Consider the following 20,902-nt stretch of genomic DNA (forward strand, 5'->3'; position numbering starts at 1 on the left):
TAATTTTTAAATTCTTCTTAGTATAATCACTAAAGTTAATATCGCAAAATAATAATAAATATAAAAGATTAGATGATAATCTTAAATATAATATCATAATATGTATTAATTATATCTTGAAGTATCTTTGATGAGATTATAAGAGTGGCTAATGTAGTTTTATTCTTTAATTGCAACTCCAAAATAATTTGAAGTACAACAGTGAATATTTTGATTTAACTTTTTGACTTATAAGTTATTGTAATTTAATTAGTTCCAATGGTTTAGTAAAATTTAGTTTGTTAATTTACAAAATTATTTCAAAATTTTTCAATTGAACTTTTTTACTAAAATATCATTAATTATTTCAAATATATAATCATTTTATTTAAGAGTAAGAATAAAAAAAATTCAAAAAATATTTATTATATGTCTTTTCTTGATTTTTACTAATATTGAAGATAAATGTATAAATTATAATTTATTTTATTTATTAGTTTGAATTCAAATAAAATTTATCTTTATTTAAATTTAGAATATATTTATTTTTTAAAAAAATCATGTTATTAGTTGAAGTTTATCTTTTATGATATTTGATTTATATTTATCTTTTATATTATGATAGATTATTTTTGAAAATTTTGAATTCGATGTAAACCTATTTAATGATACTTTAATTTGTTGAATGTGGAGAGAGTGAAGTCAATGAAGATTTAAGTTTTCTTCATTCTTAAAAAAATCCCAACAAATAGTATCAGAGTTTTGTTGGTCAAAGATATGTGAGAAAAAAAATTATAGAGAGAAAACAAACGAGTCTCATACATCAAATATGACTTCAAACACCTTTCTTTTAGCTTCACCTCCCATTTTCACATGAGAAAATTATTAATTATGAGTTATGAAAATACAAACATATTTACAATCTTTTGATTTATAGGATGTGGTTGAAATGATGATGAAATCCCACCATTGTCATTTCATCCAACTGCAGCTTAACTAAATAGTCATAATAAAGAAAAATTCAAGAAGTACAAAGCAAAAACTTAATTGTACTCTTCTGTTTCTGAAGTGATTTTCACTAGCATCATAGCTTGTAAAACTCCAAAAGAGATATGGAATTTACTTAAAACTGAGTATTTAGGTAATTACCAAACTAAGTTGATGCAAGTTTTGAATTTTAAGAGAGAATTTGATTTTCAAAGCATGAAAGAATCAAAAAGAATCAAGGAGTATGTTAACAAACTCATAACAATTTTTAACAAAATTAGATTATTTGGTGAAGAGTTTTCTGACAGTAGAATTATTGAAGAAATTCTTGTAAGCTTACCAGAAAAGTTTGAGTGAAAAATTTCATTACTTGAAAATTTTAAAAATCTCTCTAAAATTATAGTTGCAGAATTAATTAATGTTTTGCAGGCTGTGGAGCAAAGAAGAGCAATGAGAGATGAAAAAATAATTGAGGGAGTTTTCATTATCACGATGTCAAACAAGTCTTCATTAACATCAAAGATAAGAAAATTTTCACCATGCGCAGTATGCAAGAAAAATAATCATGATGAAAAATATTATTAACATAAAAGTAAATCACAATGTTTTTATTGAAAAAGATTTGGATATGTACAAAAAAATTACAGGTTGAAGAATGAGCAAACAAATATTATTGGAGAAGAAGAATAAACTATTCTTTAAAATGTGGAGAGAAATGCTCCAAGAAATTTTGACGAGAAGTGCATCAAATAATTGAAGATTGATGAGAAGTGCATCAATAATCAGAAAGTTAGTGATAAGTGCATCAATAATTGAAAACAAATACTTCAAAATATAAAGATCAAATAAGAAATATTGGAGAGAAGTGCTCCAACAAAATAAATTTAGTAATTATAATTTTTACATTAAGGGAGAGTGTTGAAAATAAATATATAAATTATAATTTATTTTATTTATTAGTTTGAATTCAAATAGGATTTATCTTTATTTACATTTAGAATATGTTTATTTTTTTAAAAAAATCATGTTATTAGTTGAAGTTTATCTTTTAAGAGATTTGATTTATATTTATCTTTTAAATTATGATAAATTATTTTTAGAAAAGTTGAATTTGATGTAAACTAATTTAAAACACTTTAATTTGTTAAATATGGAGAAAGTGAAGTCAATGAAAATTTAAGTTTTCTTCATCCTTAAAAAAATCCCAACAAATATTTTATATGGTTTAAATAAATAAATTAGTTAAATTAATTAAGTTTTTTAAATAATATTTGGGAAACTTGCCATCATCTTCACCAATTTTCTTCATCGCTAACGGTGCCAAGCTTGATCTCCTCTATTTACATATGTCAACATGTCATTTTGATTTCAAAGAAAATGTCCACAAAAGTAACGCTATTTATGTCTTTTTTTTTTTTTTTCATTTTCTCTACAAATCCACAAATTAAAATGAAAAGAATTGATTATAATTGCTAGATATATAAATAACATGTATAACAACTCCAATATCAACATTAAGAATTAAAAGAAAAAAAAACAGAAAAAAAGGATTGGCACAGGCAAATTCAAAAAATTTGGACAAGTGAGTTTCTATATTCACATATTACTGTAGAAAAAAATCGAAGATATATAGATAAAACATGAATCGAGTTAAGAGCATATATAAAACCCATTATCAAAAGCCAAAAAATTGGTTTTAAAAAAAAAAAAAAGATCTACTGAAATCCATGGATATAAAAGGAAAGGAAAGGAAAATATAAAATAATAGAATTTGTAAATAATTCAGGAATTTCTATTTTTCTCTGTTCAGATGTAATGTATAGGTACAATTACATCACATAAAAAGAAATAGAAATTATTACACATAAAAAAATCAGCTAATCAAATTACTATAATTGTAATACTAATCTAGTAATTTATAGCATTAATTTATAACACAAATCTAGTTATCTAACAATTAATATAATAATTTACAACACTAATTTAGTAATTTACAACTCATGTCAACATTTTCCCTCAAGTTGGAGTATAGATGTCTATCATGCCCAACTTGTTGGTCATTTAAGAGAATATCTTTTTAGTAACTGCTTTTATGATAATGTTAGTTAATTGATTTTCATATTTGACAAAGCAAAAATTTATAATCTTTTATCCAACTTTTTCTTAATGAAGTGTCTATCAATCTCAATATGTTTAGTGCGATCATATAGTATAGAATTTTGTGCAATCTTAATGGTAGTTACATTATCACAATAAAGACTCATACGTTTCATATATTTAATTCTTAAATCTTCTAAAATACTCTTGATCCATAACAATTCACATATTCCATGAGTCATTCCTCGAAATTCAGCTTCTGCACTTGATCTTACCACAACCTTTTATTTTTTTACTTTTTCATGTGACCAGGTTACCTTCAACGAAAGCAAAATAATTAGAAGTGGATATCCTAGTCATTTGATCACTCGCCCAATCAGCATCTGTGTATCCTTCAATTGTTGAGGAGCCATTTTTTAAAAATAATAAGCCTCTACCGGGAGTACCCTTTAAGTATCTCAAGATTTGGTATACTGTATTTAAATGATCTTTGTTTGGTGCATGCATGAATTGGCTCATGACACTTACAGCATAGGTTATATCTGACCTTGTGTGTGTCAAATAAATTAATCTCTCAACCAGCCATTGATACCGACCAATGTCTGTTAAAGCTTGGTTTGAAAAAAATTCTAAGCTTGTGATTCATTTCTAAGGGCGTGTAACAACCCAAGTGTTATTATTATTATTATTTTTTTTTTTGTAATTATTTGAATTTTTTTTATTTTTATTAATTTAATTTGATTTAATTTAATCTAATTTCATGAAAATAAAAATAATAATAATGATAAAATTAGGTTAAAATATTATTTGGATTTAATTGAAATTGATTTTGGAAAAAATGGGTGAAAATTTAAATTATGGGGGTGTTTTTGAAAAGAAAATCAGAAACCGGGGGTCAAAACGTAATTTAGAAAAGTTGTGCCACGTCACCACCTCGTCAGCAGCCCCGGCCAACCAGGACGCGCCGCGTGGCAAGGAAACGCTGACCAGGGGACGGGCCACGTGGGCGATCCGCGTGCGCGCGATCAGACGGCCCAGATCCGTTCCCGCGCGCAGGGACGACCCAGATCAAATGTGCGCACGGACGGCCCAGATTCACGCGCACGGACAACCCAGATTCAATCAGGCACGGATGGTCCAGATTGCATCGCGATGGACGGTCCAGATTTAATTCTAATTAAATCGCGATCGAACGGTTAAAATTTAATCTTGATGGACGGTTCAGATTAAAAGGCAAAGGGTATAAATAACCCCACCCATACCTGACCACAAAAAACCTTAGCCGCCAGTGCCTCGCCGGAGAAGAAGAACCAGATGCCGGAGGAGCTGGCCGCCGCCAAACGCCACCGCACCGGAGAAGTTTCTGACCCTCGATCGAGGTAAATTTTCTCTCCCTTGCTCGTTTTTCGATGCTGAGTCCGCCTATGGTCAAACTGGAGCCAAACCACTAACAAACGGCCGAAAAACTCAGCCGAAGCCCAGCGGCGCTGCCGCGTCCCTCCTCGGTTTTTGCCTCTGATGAGGCCTTTTTCGGCCTCCGTTCGATGTAAATTTTATACCACTGTGATTACCGTTCTTTTCTCTACAGGTTGATCGGAGCCAAACATCAAAACACGACTCACGTCGGAGGAGTCGCCGCACCCGAGAGCACCGCCGCCGGTAAGTTTCGATTTTTCGTGATTTTTTAGCCCACCGAGGGCCCTAGGGTTGTTTTATCGCATGGACCGATGCAAGTGTGGCCGAATTCAGCTGAAAACGGCCAACCCGAGGCAAATCGGTGGCGGCACCGTCGCCGAAGCACGGCGGAGCCGCCGTGCTGGAATTGCGATATTGGCCGAAAGGGGCTCTAGGTCTGATTTGGGATTTTTTGGGACACGTGTAGGTACCGGTAGTGCGTTTCAGTTTCCTGGAAAAAATTTAGGAAAATTAGGGACTGCCTATAGACGCACTTTAGAGTCGAATTTAGACCCCGAAACAGGTAAAGACCCCTCAACCTCTTTCCTATCATGATATTAAAGCTAAATAAATAATTAAACTGTACTGTGTGACCTTATAAATGTATAATTGATTAAGGTTGTAACACCTCAAGTGTATTATTATTATTATTATTTTTTCAATTTATTTTATTTATTTTATTTTGTAATTATTAGAATTTTATTTGATTCTTTAATTTAATTTAATTTAATTTGATTTAATTTAATGAAAATAAAAATAATAATAATGATAAAATTGGGTAAAAATATTATTTGGATTTAATTGAAATTAATTTTGGAAAAAATGGGTGAAAATTTAGATTCTGATAGTGTTTTTGAAAAGAAAATCGAAAATTGGAGGTCAAAACACAATTTAAAAAAGTTGTGCCACGTCAACACCACGTCAGCGGCACGGTCAGTAGCCCCAGCCAACCAGGACGCGCCGCGTGACAAGGAAACGCTGACCACGGGACGGGCCACGTGGGCGATCCACGTGCGCGCGATCGGACGGCCCAGATCCATTCTCTCGCGCACAGACGGCCCAGATTCACGCGCACGGACGGCCCAGATTCAATCAGGCACGGATGGCCCAGATTGCATCACGATGGACGGCCCAGATTTAATCTCAATTAAATCGCGATTGAACGGTCCAGATTTAATCTTGATGGACGGTTGAGATTAAAAGGCAAATAGTATAAATAACCCCACCCACACCTGACAAAAAGAAACCCTAGCCGCCAGTGCTCGCTGGAGAAGAAGAACCAGACGCCGGAGGAGTCGGCTGCCGCCACCCGCCGCCGCACCGGCGAAGTTTTTGACCGCCGATCGAGGTAAATTTTCTCCTCCCTACTCGTTTTTCGATGCTGAGTCCGCCTATGGCCAAACCGGAGCCAAACCACCGGCCAAACGGCTGGAAAACCCAGCCAAAACCCAGCGGTGCCGTCGCACCCCTCCTCTATTTTTGCCTCCGATGAGGCCCTTCCCGGCCTCCGTTTGATGCAAATTTTATACCATTGTGATCATCGTTCTTTTCTCTACAGGTTGATAGGAGCCAAACATCAAAACGCGACACACGCCGGAGGAGCCGCCGCACCCGAGAGCATCGCCGTCGGTAAGTTTCAGTTTTTCGTAATTTTTCAGCCCACCAAGGGACCTAGGGTTGTTCTATCACAGGTACCGATGCAAGCGTGGCTGAATTCGGCTAAAAACGGCCAACCCGAGACGAATTGCCCCCGTAAGCGGCAGCGCCGTCGCCGGAGCACGGCGAAGCCGCCGTGCCGGAATTGTGATATTGGCCGAAAGGGGCTCTAGGTCTAATTTGGAATTTTTTGGGACATGTGCAGGTACCAGTAGTGCATTTCAGTTTCCCAAGAAAAATTCAGGAAAATTTAGGAACTGCCTGTAGGCGCACTGTAGAGTCGAATTCAGACCCCGAAACAAGTAAGGACCCCTCACCCTATTTCCTATCACGGTATTAAAGTTCAATAAATGATAAAACGGTATTTCATGAATTAATAGATGTGTGAAATTGTTTAAGGTCCCTAATGGAGTCTGAGTCTGGTGTATTTGTCGGTCAGTTGTTGTTTGTTCTATTTTACAGTTTTAAATGCAGTATGATGTCTGATGTTTTTATTTCATAGTTTCGTGTGCATATATCACTGTTTTATTGACTATGGGTTGAATGACTGAGAAGCCGATGTTGTGTGTTGTCTTATTTGGCATAAACTACTGGTTTGCATGTTTGTGTGTGATTTGATGATGGTGACTGAGGAAAAAAAGGAATAAAAGATTACGTGAATTGATAAATGGATAATGTGGCTAGCTTGACTAGATATCTTGGGAGATGGTGGACGAACCGGGTCCGTAGGGAACCCTACTGGGAACGTGGTCTCTCATACCGGACGGGGTATGGAGACCTTCTGTGTTTTGGCACCCATACCGGACAAGGTATGGGGACGGCCCGTTTCACCCTCATACCGGACGGGGTATTGAGGTTCATGGTTTTGGTGCTCATACCGGACGGGGTATGGGGACGGCTCTGGAATCAGGTTATAAATGTTAAGGGTTCACGGGTAGCGGTACTCCTATGGATTCCCATGGATACTAGCAGGCTGGTAAATGAGGAAAATGTGTTGTTTAATGATTGAAATGCAAAGGCGTGGTAAGTATTATGTTATACAGTTCATATGATTTCATGATGATGATAATGTTACTGCTTTCATATGTTGTTTTATGGATCTCACCGAGGTAAGTGGACAGTAAATATTTTTATGTTAATAAACGAGTTTATTATAAATTATGCTCCATTAGTCTTTTTTGTGTTTTCTATCCACCTTTACCTCCGTGGCGGTGAGATAGTGTGATGTCTTTACTGGGCTGGTGTAGCTCATTCCTTATTTAACCATTTCAGATCAGGAAGACATTGTTCCTGAGCCCGTTCCGCAGGAAGACGGCGAAGGGGACGCCTAAAGACTCCATAGTTATATTTATAGTTCTTATTTTCGAGTATCTCTTTTAGTTAGTTTGTTCTTTTATATTTTGAGCACGTTTTTGGTTTTTGTGTAAGGAATGTTAATTAAAATTTTTATTACACTTCCGTATTTGACATTTTTAATACACATATTTCATTTTAAATTTTCGGGGCCGTTACAAAGGTTGCCAATGGAGCCCAAGTCTGATACAGTATTGGTCTGTTATTGTTTGATTTAATTTTCAGTATTAAATGCAGCATGATGTTTGATGTAATTACGTTATGGTCTCGTATGCATGAATCATGGTTTCTTTTATTATGGTTTGTATTATGATGAACCCGATACTGTGTTGTCTTGTTTAGTGTCCATTACTGGTTTACATGTTGTGTGTGTTTGGATGATTAAAACCAAGAAAAATGGCAAAAAGGTTATGTGAATTGATAAATGGATAATGTGGACAGCCTGACTAGATATCCTGGGAGATGGTGGACGGACCGGGTCCGTAGGGAACCCTACCGGGAACGTGGTCTCTCATACCGGACGGAGTATGAAGACTTTATGTGTTTTGGCGCCCATACCGGACGGGGTATGGGGACGGCCTGTTTTACCCTCATACTGGACAGGGTATTGAGGTTCATGGTTTTGGCGCCCATACCGGACGGGGTATGGGGATGGCCTTGGAATCAGGTTGTAAATGTTAATGGTTCACATGTAGAGGGGACCCCTTATGGATCCCCAGGGATACTAGTAGGCTGGTAAAGGAGGAAATCTGCTTCCTGATGATTGAAATGTAAAGGTGTAATATATGTTATGTTATAAAGTGTGTATGATTTCATGATAATGATAATGTTATTGTTTTCATATGTTGTTTTCATGGATCTCGCCGAGGTAAGTGGACAGTAAAGGATTTTATTACTGATAAATGAATTTGTTATAAATTATGCTCCATTGGTTATTTTTATTTTCTACCCATCTTTACTTCCGTGACAGTGAGATAGTGTGATGTCTTTACTGGGCTGGTGTAGCTCATCCCTTATTTAAACATTTCAGATCAGGAAGACGTTGTTCCCGATCCCGTTCCGCAGGAAGATGACGAAGGGGATGCCTAAAGACTTTATAGTTATATTTATAGTTTTTATTTCGAGTACCTCTCTTAGTCAGTTTGTTACTTCATGTTTTGAGTATGTTTTGGTTATTGTGTAAGGGATGTTAATCAAAAATTTTATTACGCTTCCGCATTTGACATTTTTAATACATATATTTCATTTAAATTCCGGGGCCGTGACAGGGCGTGTCTACTGGCTTACAAACAATCATTCCAGTCTCAGTCAAAAGATCTAGCACATACTTTTGTTGTGAAAGGAAAATCATGTGTTTTGATGTGACTATTTCAATACCTAAAAAGTATTTAAGCTAATCTCAGGTCCTTCATTTTGAATTCAGCAGCTAAATATTCTTGTAATAACTTTATTTTACAAGAATCATCTCCTGTTAAGACCATGTCATCAGTGTATACAATTAAAGTTGTTACCTTTGCTTCTTTATATTTTATAAATAAAGTATAATATAAATTACTTTATTTATAACCAAAAGATTTCATTGCTGTAGAAAACCTTCCAAACCATGCTCTTGGTGACTGCTTAAGTCTATACAATAACTTTTTTAATTTACAAACTTTATTTTTGCTTAAAGAATTTTGTATAAATTCTGGTGGCAGCTCCATATAAACTTATTCTTCTAAGTTTCCATTAAGGAATGCATTCTTAATATCAAATTATTGCAAAAACTAGTCTCGATTTGCTGTTATAGATAGGAAAATGGGAATTGTATTTAGTTTAGCTATTGGTGCAAATGTCTCTTAGTAATCTACCTCGTATTTTTGTGTATACCCCTTTGCAACTAGTCTCACCTTATATCGATCGATACTTTTGTCTACTTTAAATATCACTATGTACACCCATCTACACCTAATAGTCTTTTTTCCATTGGGTAATGGAATTAGTTCCTACGTGAATTTTTTCTGCAAAGCCTCCATCTACTCATTCATTGCCTTTTTCCACTTTGAATCCTGCAATGCATCATGCACATTATTAAGAATAAAAACTTCAAATAATTGATTAATAGTAAGTGCATATGACTCAAACAACTTATGAGTATAAACATAATTATTAATAATATTTAACTTTGGCTTTAGGATCAAGTTCATATTGCTTCTTTGGAACACCTTTGTTAGACCTTTGTGGATATCTAAGAGTAATAATTCAGAAAAAATATTTGTTTTAATAGATATAGGATTTGGAATTACCTGAGGTGAATTATTCTGGACATTCTGAGTTAATTCTTCAGTTAATGGTATTATCAAAGGCAAATCTGTAGCTACTGGTAATTTTGACATATTTTCAAAAGAAGTTATTAGTTCATTATCATTTTCTATTAAATTTTCTTGACTACTCCCAAAATTTTCATGCATTTTTTCCACCTGAAAAAAAACATCTTCATCCCCTTTAGTGCTATTTTTTTGTAACATATTCTCCTCTTCAGATTTCTCCCCCTTAAGAGAATGTGTATGCACTCTCTCTAAGTAATAAAGTTCTGCCTTGCAAAAAGATGCATCCAAGGTCACATGTAATTTCTAAGTTTGAGGGTCATAACATTGATATCCTCTCTGAAAATCAGAATAACCAACAAAAATATATCTTTTTATACACAGATCAAGTTTATTTCAGAGATTCTTAGGAATGTGAACATAGGCAGTACATCCAAAAACTCTTGATTCAAGATTTGGAATATGTGGAATGGAGAGAAAAGATTGCATCTTTTGTTGTGGTGTTTGGAAATTCAATACTCTGAAAGGTTTCTATTGATTAAATAAGTAGCAGACTTTACAGCCTCACCCCAATAAAATCGATGCATGTTTACACCAAAAAATGATGCACGAACCACCTCCATTATCTGGTTATTCTTCTTCTCTGCCAACCCATTATGTTGCAGAGTATATATGCAAGAGGTGTGCTGTCGAATATCTTTCTAGCTCAAAAAATTTTCAAACTTTGCATCAACAAGCTAACAAGCTCTTTTACGTTGTCAGATTGTCAAACACGAATCTGGCATTGATATTGAGTTCCCACCAAACTATGAAATGTTTGAAAAACTGTGAAAACATCACTTTTTCTCTGAAACAAGGACACTAAAGTCATTCTAGTACATTCATCAATGAATGTAACATAATATAGAGCTTTAGATAGAGAAGGAATCTTTGCAGAGCACTAAATATCAAAATGTATGACAATAAAAAGTTCATAGCATTTATTCATACTAAGTAAGTAAGGAATAGGAAGACTTTTAGCCAATTCACAAATATCACAATGAAAATCAGACACATCCAAGTTCAAAAATAAATGTGGTTGCAATTTTTGAAGATATTTAAAAGAAAGATATCACAATCTTTTATGCCATAATCATATAGTTGTTCGAGCTTTCTCTTTACTACTAATTTGACATGCTCGATTAACTCTTTTTGTTCCCCATTTTCTATCAATTCCAAGTAATAGAGTTTGCCTTATTTAATACCATAACCAAGAATCTTTTAGGTCATAATATCCTGAAATACACAAAAAGAATGCCAAAAAATTATTGTGCAATCAAGGGATAAGGTAATTTGGCTCACAAATAAAAGATTATATTCAAGAGATAAGACAATAAGAACTGTATTTAAAGTGAGTGTATTATACAAAACAACATAAATAAGAGTTATACTCCCATTGGCTGTAGATATAGCGGATTGAGAAGATGAGCAAATGGATTATAACTGGTCAGGGTCTCTAATCATATGATTATATGCAATTATATCAATAATCCAACTTGTATTCTTAGAAGTTGTAGAAAAATATTTATTTGATTGATAATACCTAGGTGACCAACATTGGCTATACGATGCAAATTATCATCCATATTACAATCAACTTCCTTATATGATGTCATCATAGCTTTTCCTGCAATATTTTTCTGTGTTTTCTTTGAGAAATCCCACTATTCAGGATAACCAATGATTTCATAGTATCGTTGTTTAGACTGGTTTGTTTCACCACAATAGTTGCATATAAAATTGGACTTTCCAACGAATTGATTATTTTGGTTTTTTGCTGATGTCGAGGATGATCCATATAGTTTTTGGTTGTTAAGCATTGTTGAGCTTTTTGAGATCACTCGAGAATCTCTCATTTTATGTTGTTATTGGTATTCTTTTCTTACATATGTATATACACTCTCTAAATCCAGTTTTAGATCTTTTCGCAAGATTTCTCCATGAACCTGATCAAACTCATAATCAAGTCCATATAAAAAAATATATATATATGAACTCGAAGTCTAATCATTATAGAATGCAATTGGATAACCTCTTCAACTGTTTCTGCTTGAGAGGTAGTCCTATGATTAATTTCCTAAAAAATAGCAACAAGTCCATTATAGTAAATAAATAATGGCCTACCATTTTGTGTGGTAGAAAAAGTCTTATGGTTTAACTCAAATAGATGGGTTTTATCTGATCCCTCATAAAAAGTCATTAATACAGCTTCCCATATTTCTTTGGCTATGGGAAGGCAAATAAATCGCTGCATATGGGATAGATTCATTGAGTCAATAACCAATTCTTTACTTTCTGATTTTTCGTGACCCATGTTTTATAAGTGGGATTTTCGTGTATAGGCTTTTTCACCACAATAGTTGTCCATGCAATCTTTTTCCTTGTTTTCTTTGAGAAATCTCACCATTCAGGATACCAATGATTTCATAGCATCAATGTTTAGAATGGTCTATTTCACCACAATAGTTGCATATGAAATTGCTAGACTTTTCAACTAATTGATTATTTTGAGTTTTTGCTGATGTCGAGGATGATCCATATAGTTTTTAGTTGGTAAGCATGGCTGAGCTTTCTGAGATCATTCAAGAACCTCTTATTGTCTGTTGTTATTGGTAGTCTTTTCTTATATATCCATATGCACTCTCTAAATTTAATTTTGAATCTTTTTGTTAGATTTCTCCACAAACCTGATCAAACTCATAATCAATTCCCTTTTTAAAAATATGAACTTGAAATCTAGCCATTGCAGAATGCAACTAAATAACACCTTCGACTGTTTTTGCTTGAGATGCAGTTCTATGATTAATTTTCTGAAAAATAGCAATAAGTTTATTATAGTAAATAAACAATGGCCTACCATTTTATGTGATAGAAAAGGTCTGGTTTAACTCAAATAGATGGGTTTTATTTGATCTATCATAAAAATTCATTGACACAGCTTACCATATTTTCTTGGTTATGGAAAAGCAAATAAATTACTGTATAAGAGATAGACTCATTGAGTCAATAAGCCAGCTCTTTACTTTCTGATTTTTCGTGACCCATGTTTTGTAAGTGGGGTCTTCGAGTACAAGCTTTTTCGTTTCTCCAGTAAGATAACCAGCTTCATTTCGAGTACCAATTTGCATCTCTATGAGCTGAGACAATAATGAGTAGTTTGTCTTATTTAATATGGTACTGATAGGAGATGTAGAGTTATCTTTATGGATGATAATTGATGGTGTTTGGTTGTTGGATATGAAGGGAATTAGTTCAGCCATTTGATTTTACGGAAAGGAATAAGAGATTTGATTCAAGAAGTCCTTTAGGAAGAATGCTACGATACCATGTAAAATAATAGAATTTATAAATAATTCAGGGATATCTATTTTTCTCTATTTAGATGCAATATATAGTTACAACTACATCACAAAAAAATGAATAGAAATTATTACATAAAAAATTAGTTAATCAAATTTTTATAATTATGATACTAATATAGTAATTTATAGCACTAATTTATAATACTAATATAGTAATTTAGCAATTAATATAATAATTTACAATACTAATTTAGTAATTTACAACTCATGTCAGTAGAAAAGAAAATCAAAATTCTATTTTAAGTAGAGACTTAAATGTAAAGCGTACGGAAATAAAACAAATCTCTCTTTCTCACTCGCTCTCACCATCTTTTATTATTTTTTTCTCATTTTTCTACCTAGTGCATTTTAAAAAATGTGAGTTGCGAACTTATTTATACTTTTACAAAAATTATTATTTTTTAACTCATGAAATGACTTTTTTGTCATAAATCGAAGTCACCCAAGCCAAAATATAAAAATGAAGTTTTGGTTTGAGATTTCTTGTCTCTAAAAAGACAGTCAAGGTTGACAATTGAATTTGTTTAGTTAGACTTGGTCTAGTCACTGCATGAGCTCAACGAGTCACTCAAAGACTTGGCCGGACTCATGGGTAGTGATGCAAAAGCGATGAAGCATGTGGGTTGACATGGAATAAAAACATAGAACTCGTGAAAAAAAAAAGATGATAATGAACATGTAAGAAAAGATACAAAAACAAGAGAAGATGATGAAACTGTAAAGAAATGGGGGCTGATGTGAGGGAAGGTGGGGGTAAAAATGTGCTGACTTGCAACGATGTGAAATTGACGTAGCACTCACGTTAATAAAGTAAAAACGGTTAACAAATTGAAAACGAATCTACACGTGATTTCCAGTGCCTTGTAACACACCAGCATGCACAAATAATGTTAGTAAAAATTAACGGATATAAGAATTTTTTCTTCTTTTTTAAAGTATATAGAAATTTAAAAAGAAATATAGTTTTTATGCATTCTCATAATTTAAAAAAAAAGTAGAAATTTTAAATATTATAAAAAAATATTTTGATATTTTAACTGAAGTTTTTGTTTCTCATATGATCTACTTTTATGCATTCATTGTTGACTCGAATATGATAAGTAAATTTATAATTATTGATTCAAATCTCATAATTAAAATTTTCAAATCTATATATTTTCCAAACTTGTTAGAAATATAAATTTTATTTTATAAATTGTATTGTTTATTTAAATCTTTATTAGTATTAATAAATTAATTCACTTGTCAAAATATTACCATAAAATATAATTTTTGGTAATATCTTACACATGAGAAACTTAGTGCTTGGTTTAGTTTTGCATATTCAATTAAAACTTAAATAACACATGTAAATATAAAAATTTATATTTTTTTTTCACAGTTAAGGGTTCATTTGTTGGTTTGTTTTTTTTTTTTTAATAATTTATGGTTAATATTAACTTTAATTTTTAATTATGTAAATTAATTTCTTTTGGGTTTTCAATTTTCAGATATACATCTATGTAATTAGGAAGTTGTCACATGATAATTTTTTTTTACTCTTAATAGAATTAATATAGTTTATTAAGTTTTAAATTGAGAAACGGTAAACAACAACCACTAAAATTGAAATTTGTCCTTAAATTCATAATTTTTATTTCTAGACATTTTGTTTGCTAACCAAAAATTCAGTGTATACGTATATATAAAATATTTAATTTATATATTATTTGATTTGATTTCTTTCTTAATTTTGCATCAAATTTTCAAAAAAAAAAAAAGTACTCTATTTCTGTTAATAATTACAAAATTATTAATAATTTAGATGTGTAACATTACCTTTCTAGTATCATATGATTTGACATGTAATATAATAGGTATGTTAAATAAGATCTACATTGTTTTGAGAAATGAAAAAAATAAATCTTCTAACATTATATTTAAATACTTATGGTGATATTTTTGATAAATTGTATTTAAATTATAAAGTTAAATAGTTAAATTATGCTATATATTTAAATTATTAACGGTGCTAATGATTTTTTTTTTATAGAGAGAAATTAATTCGAATATTTTTTTTAAAAAAATATAAAAATTAATTTGATTAAAATTAAATGGAATAAAAGTAAATACATAATTAGAAAATGCTGAGCGTTGGCCAAAAAAACAATTTGAAATAAAATTTCAAGTCCGGATTCCTTAGTCTTGACCGCATTTATGACAGGGTTTCTCCATTTTCTTATTCGTTAAGCTATACTGTGTCACTTACCTCTCTCTCTCGCTCCCCTCACTGAGACGAGGCGTCCTGCAATCCTCGGCGCCTTCGACAGCGGAACTCGCCATTTTTGGTTTTTTTGCTCTGTCACTTCAGATTTTCAGTTTTCTTTTTCTATAAAATCTTATGTCGCGTAGATGATTCTTCTCTCTTTTTGCTTTGTAATGATGACGGACAGAGAGAACTGTAGCATGCGTGTACAACTATGTTTGTGTGTGTTTATCTTATTTATTTGTCTAAATGTGGTTTGATCATTTTGACAGGAGCGGATATCGGAATCGGTTACGCTTCTACTGATCAGGTTGAAGGTAGTGGGATGTTCCTTTGTCCTGCTCTTTTTTATTTGTTTTTTGGTTTCCGGAGAAATGTAGATCAGTCATTGCCATGTACATTTTCCTATTGATGATTTTCCAGTGCATCTTTCTAGTGATTGAGTGGTTTTGGATGCTATGCGCTGATATTTTGTATGATTTGTTTTTGTTTCAATGTTGACCGAAAACTATCTGCTCGCCGTTTCTTGAGAAAACAAAGAAAGCCAGGAAATTTTCGAGGATTTCAGTTTTTTTTTTTTTAATCTACTGTTTCTTTTGACAGCAGCAGTGTTGAATGGTTTTCAAGAAGAAGGTCAAAAAGTTACTGAAAATTGCTGGCTTCCCAAGCGATGTATTACAGCTAATTATAATGGCAATTGCCAATTGAAGGTTTTGTTTGTTTATAGTGATTCATTAAAGACGTGTCAATTTGAAACCTTTGTTCTATACTGCGGTTCTTCAGTGTCAGTTATAGTTTAAATGTAGGAACTTTGTCGGACGCAGATGAGAAGTAATACTGATTAAGTTCCGTGCTAACGGTGGAAAACTGTATCTGGTTTAGGGTTACAAGCCAGTTGAGTGGCTAAAGTTCTCTGGGATGATTATTTGAATGAAATCACTTGTTTGGTTTGGGGTTCTAATCTTTGCTTTCACCAGGAAAAACAAGTCCCATGGTAGCGTCCCCAGTTGTCTATTTGCTATATCTACTTCTCAGGTTTTGGAACTAGTTTCCAGTTGACCCAACAAATTCATTTGTTTGAGTTAGCCACAAAAATTAGATAAACGTAGTAAACCATCTGGGAATAATTATGAAATGGGCTCCCGTCTGTTTACCAAAGAGATGCATGCAGCTTTGTGTTTATGCTTCTAATGTTACTGGTGTCAGATGTTCTTAGTTCTTTGTCCATTTTATTCAGGTCAAGTTTAACTCTGTTTGTGCTCCACATTTATAACATGTTATTCTTGTATAATTTCTACGTCAATGATTAAATATTTAACCTGAATGGATTTTTACTTGCATAATTCATCCTGAATAATAGGCGTAAATGAGTTCAAGAAGAGGGAGTGGAAATCCTTTTGTTGCTGACAGCAGCAGCAACCAGTTATCCAAGGGGAAAAATGCATCTAGTGTTTCTAGCCCTAAGGTTGAGAAGCTGAGTCAAGATGTGGCAGGCATCGTCATGGATTCTTCACAAAACGATGATGGTCAGTGGGAGACTATGTCAAGGAAGTCTAAGAACAAAGCTGGAAGCAGCGCTGCAAGATCTTGGGTTTCTCAGAATCCCAATTCAAAACCATGGGGTCATCAAGATGCAATTAAGAAACCTGGTATGCAGACCAATGTGAGGGCCACACACACTGCTGATTCTAAGATTCTAACTGGCAGAGGAAATATGAGGGCCAAAATAGTGAATAGGGGATCTGGGAACAGTTATCCTGCGCCTCAAGCTGTCATTGGCCCACCATTGGAGCATGGATGGAATTGGCAATCTAGAGTTGGTTCTGTTCCATCTGAGACTTCAAAATATAGCCAAGGCAATGAAGTTTTGGATATCGAGGAGAAGGTCGATGATGTTGTTAATGAAGACGATGACGTTGTTAATGAAGACGATGACGATGACGATGTTACTGATGATGCTTTGGATGATTATGATGATGAGCTTTTAAGTGATGAATTTGATTCAGATTCTAGTCAAAAAAGCCATGACACACGGAAGAAGAATCGATGGTTTAAGAAATTTTTTGAGAGCTTGGATAGTTTGACTATTCAAGAAATTAACGAGCCAGAAAGGCAGTGGCATTGTCCAGCTTGCCAAGGTGGTCCCGGTGCGATTGACTGGTACAGAGGCTTGCATCCATTGATAACACATGCGAAAACGAAGGGAGCACAAAGGGTGAAACTCCACAGAGAATTTGCAGAACTTTTGGGAGAGGAATTGCACAGGAGGGGAGCGTCAGTTATACCAGCAGGTGAAGTATTTGGTCAATGGAAAGGTTTAGGGGAAGAGAAGGATCATGAAATTGTTTGGCCACCCATGGTAATCATCATGAATACCCAGTTTGATAAAGATGAGAACGACAAGGTACTATCATGTTTTAATTCTGAGATGATATTTTAAGTGCTAATTGATATTCAAACTTATCTATTATGCGTTCTTCTTTCTGTGTAAATCACTTATAGGATTTGATATCACATTCTAACTATTGTCTGAACTTTGGACTTAAGTGGATTGGCATGGGAAATCAAGAACTTTTAGATTACTTCAAAGACTATGCTGCTGTGAAGGCTCGTCACTCTTATGGTCCACAGGGACATCGGGGAATGAGCATTCTTATTTTTGAAAGCTCAGCTAATGGTTATCTTGAGGCTGAACTTCTTCACAAGCATTTCATTGATGAAGGAACCCACAGGGATGCTTGGGACAATCGTCATCGGCGTGTTTTATTTAATCCAGGTGGCAAGCGACAACTGTATGGCTTCATGGTGCAGAAAAGAGACCTGGATTTGTTCAACCAACATTGCCAAGGTTCTCTCTCCTTCCCTTTAATCTCCCTGAGACAAGTGAAAGCATAAAATATTTTTTCTCCATTTTCTTATAAGGTGGAGCAATAATATGTTATCAAGTTGTTTTATATTCTTTGCGGCAGGAAAATCTAGGCTTAAATTTGAGATGAGGTCTTATCAGGAGATGGTTGTGAGTCAATTCAGGCAAATGAGTGAGGACAACCAGCAGCTTAATTGGTTCAAGAACAGATTTTCAAGGGTGCAGACACATGCGAGGGCTCTTGAGGAGTCTCTTGGTGTTGTGACTGAGAAGCTACGCCAAACAGCTGAGGATAGCCGAATTGTGAGACAGAGAACCAAGGTTCAGCATGAAGAAAACAAGGAAGAGGTATTTGTTTCGGCCTACATAGTTTATTCTTTGTTATGTAGTTTTTACTCCAACAGTAAGAGCAACATTTTGAAAGTGGTATTGTTTGTGAAATATCTCCGCAGTATTGCTAGTCGAAATGTGTATAACATCCTCTTTGTTTGGTTGGGAGTTAGAAAGTCAGGATTTCTCTGGTGTAAAAAATAATTTTTTACTTTTTCGTTTTTACAGTCATATATGTTATACATAAAACATGGATATGTGTCTATATATGGACATATACAGAGTACTTGATTGTAAATGAGTGACAAATTTTAAGGACAGAAAAAATAATTTATATTATTTTCCAACTTATATCAGATTTTCATTTTCATTTTCATTCTGTAGACATTGTTTTCAATTTTGACTATTGCTTATTTTTTTGGTATGAAGTACTAACAATAGAACATAAATATTAGAAAATATTTTCATATACCAAAAACGGCCTTAGTCTTTGGAGAATGAATATATAGGTTGAGCTTAATACATGGCTGCATTCTTGTACTGTTTACTCAAATATGCTGCTACTATTTTCTTTTCTTTTTTAATTTTTTTTGGGATGTGGTAATTAGCTTTATGATAAAGCAGTTGTCCTAATTAAATGTCTTGTTTCTTGTACCTGACTGTGAAATCTTTCCAAAGATGGATTTCCAAGACAACTTTTTCAAGGAGCAAATCAAAGTCATCCATGAAGCACGGGATGCGAAGGAAGAGGATTTTGAGAAGCTGCAGCAGGAAGAGCGTGAAAAGATTAACCAGTTTAATGTTATGGTTAATCCCTCGAATGCAGATGAATATAGATGCAAGTAAGCGCACAATGATGATGAATCATTAAATGCAAGTGCATATAGTGACATTCATGTTAGCCACTTAATACCAATTGTTGCTTTTATCATGGGTTTCTCTTGTGTTTTGCCATAGGGCTGAGGAAAGATCAAAGCAAATCGAGATTCAAGAGAAGTACGTGGGGAAATTTGTGGAGGAGAGGGATAAAGTGGTGGAAGCACATGAAAAGAGGATGAGTGCTATGAGCCACAGGCATTTGGAAGAAGAGAAAGAGCTGAGGCGGAGGCACTGGGAAGAAGTGATGGAAATGGAGAGGGTGTTTGACGAAGAATTGGCTTGCGTTATGGAGAAGTATACCCCGCAGGGTTAAATTTAATTACTGCAAACAATCTTACAACATTGGCATATGAATAGCAAATACTAAATTAAAAGTGGTAGAAGACTTTTTTCAGGCTTCACATTGGTGAGAGCTAGTTTTGGGAATTTTATTATCTTAACAGCTTTCATAGCATATGGTAAAAAGTAAAATGTGGGAGTTTACTAATTTAAGAAGCGGAAGTTGTATGACTTGTTTTTAGTTTTTCTTTGTTCTTTTAAATTGAATGTAATTTTTGACCTTGCACAAAGTAAGAATCAAAACAAACTTTTTACTGTGGAGGAGAGAATGGGAGAGGAGGGTAAATGGGATAGAGAGACCCCTTGGTTTTATTACTTGTTTTTTAGTTGATAGTCAACTTTCACAATCACTTGCTTTCTCCACTTGGGTAAGTTCACCACTGCCTAAACGAAAATTTGCCACAGTGAGTTTAAAATACAGAGGTATTAATTAACAAGCAGATGTTTATGTTACTAATTTTTTAATAAAGCTATATTGTGGGTTTAAATTTAACGAAGGATTCAAATTAAAATCTTAAATGTAAGCAACAATATATATAATATACGTAGGAACGTGGGAAGGGAAAAAAGTTATATATTAAATTATTTATGGGTTCATCGATGACAATAAAATATGATATTACACTGTAAGATACTTGTACATTATTCCTTTCATCTTCATTTTTCCATCGTTTAATTGTAAAATTGATTCTAAATTTTTATTTTGGCTTTGACTTTGTAAACATTTAATATTTAAGTTTTTAATTTAACCATTCTACATAAATTAATGACAGATTTTACAAGGCTCACTTTGTAAAAATCAAAACTTTATCTGACCCATTTTCATTTTTTTCTCTTCTTTCTCTCCGTTCCAACCCTGCTGCTGCAGCTTGCTTCACTTCACTGTCAGATACACAAGATAATGATACGAATACGAATACGAATACGAAGACGAAGAAGAAGAAGAAGAAGAAGAAGAAGATGGAGAAAGAAGCGAGGAAGGAACGTGGAAAGTTGGATTGCTGAAGCT

The 20,902-nt window shown here is 33.6% G+C and overlaps 1 protein-coding gene across 2 annotated transcripts; it reads left to right on the forward strand.

Annotated features, from left to right (window-relative positions):
* Window positions 1-15,410: 15,410 nt before the first annotated feature.
* On the forward strand, window positions 15,411-20,074 carry SGS3 (XS domain-containing protein / XS zinc finger domain-containing protein-like protein). 2 transcript variants are annotated; one of them, XM_022034159.2, is made up of 7 exons: window positions 15,411-15,561; window positions 15,752-15,796; window positions 16,840-17,883; window positions 18,027-18,327; window positions 18,449-18,693; window positions 19,354-19,517; window positions 19,633-20,074. In XM_022034159.2, exons 3-7 carry the CDS (start codon window positions 16,846-16,848, stop codon window positions 19,865-19,867), a joined length of 1,983 nt encoding a protein of 660 aa, XP_021889851.1. In that variant the 5' UTR covers window positions 15,411-15,561; window positions 15,752-15,796; window positions 16,840-16,845; the 3' UTR covers window positions 19,868-20,074. The 2 variants fall into 2 exon arrangements, with proteins under 2 accessions (XP_021889851.1, XP_021889852.1); XM_022034160.2 differs by having other exon boundaries at window positions 15,752-15,789.
* The last annotated feature ends 828 nt before the right edge of the window (window positions 20,075-20,902 follow it).

Source organism: Carica papaya, chromosome 6 (genome assembly GCF_054855325.1).
Source record: "Carica papaya isolate Zhongbai chromosome 6, ASM5485532v1, whole genome shotgun sequence".
Lineage (NCBI taxonomy): Eukaryota > Viridiplantae > Streptophyta > Magnoliopsida > Brassicales > Caricaceae > Carica > Carica papaya.

Excerpts from the sequence above, each read along its gene's own strand:
- SGS3 (XM_022034159.2), top strand. The coding sequence starts at position 16,846 with ATGAGTTCAAGAAGAGGGAGTGGAAATCCTTTTGTTGCTGACAGCAGC. Across the intron at positions 18,694-19,353 it reads ATGAAGAAAACAAGGAAGAG|ATGGATTTCCAAGACAACTT; the intron begins GTATTTGTTTCG and ends ATCTTTCCAAAG. Across the intron at positions 19,518-19,632 it reads GCAGATGAATATAGATGCAA|GGCTGAGGAAAGATCAAAGC; the intron begins GTAAGCGCACAA and ends GTTTTGCCATAG.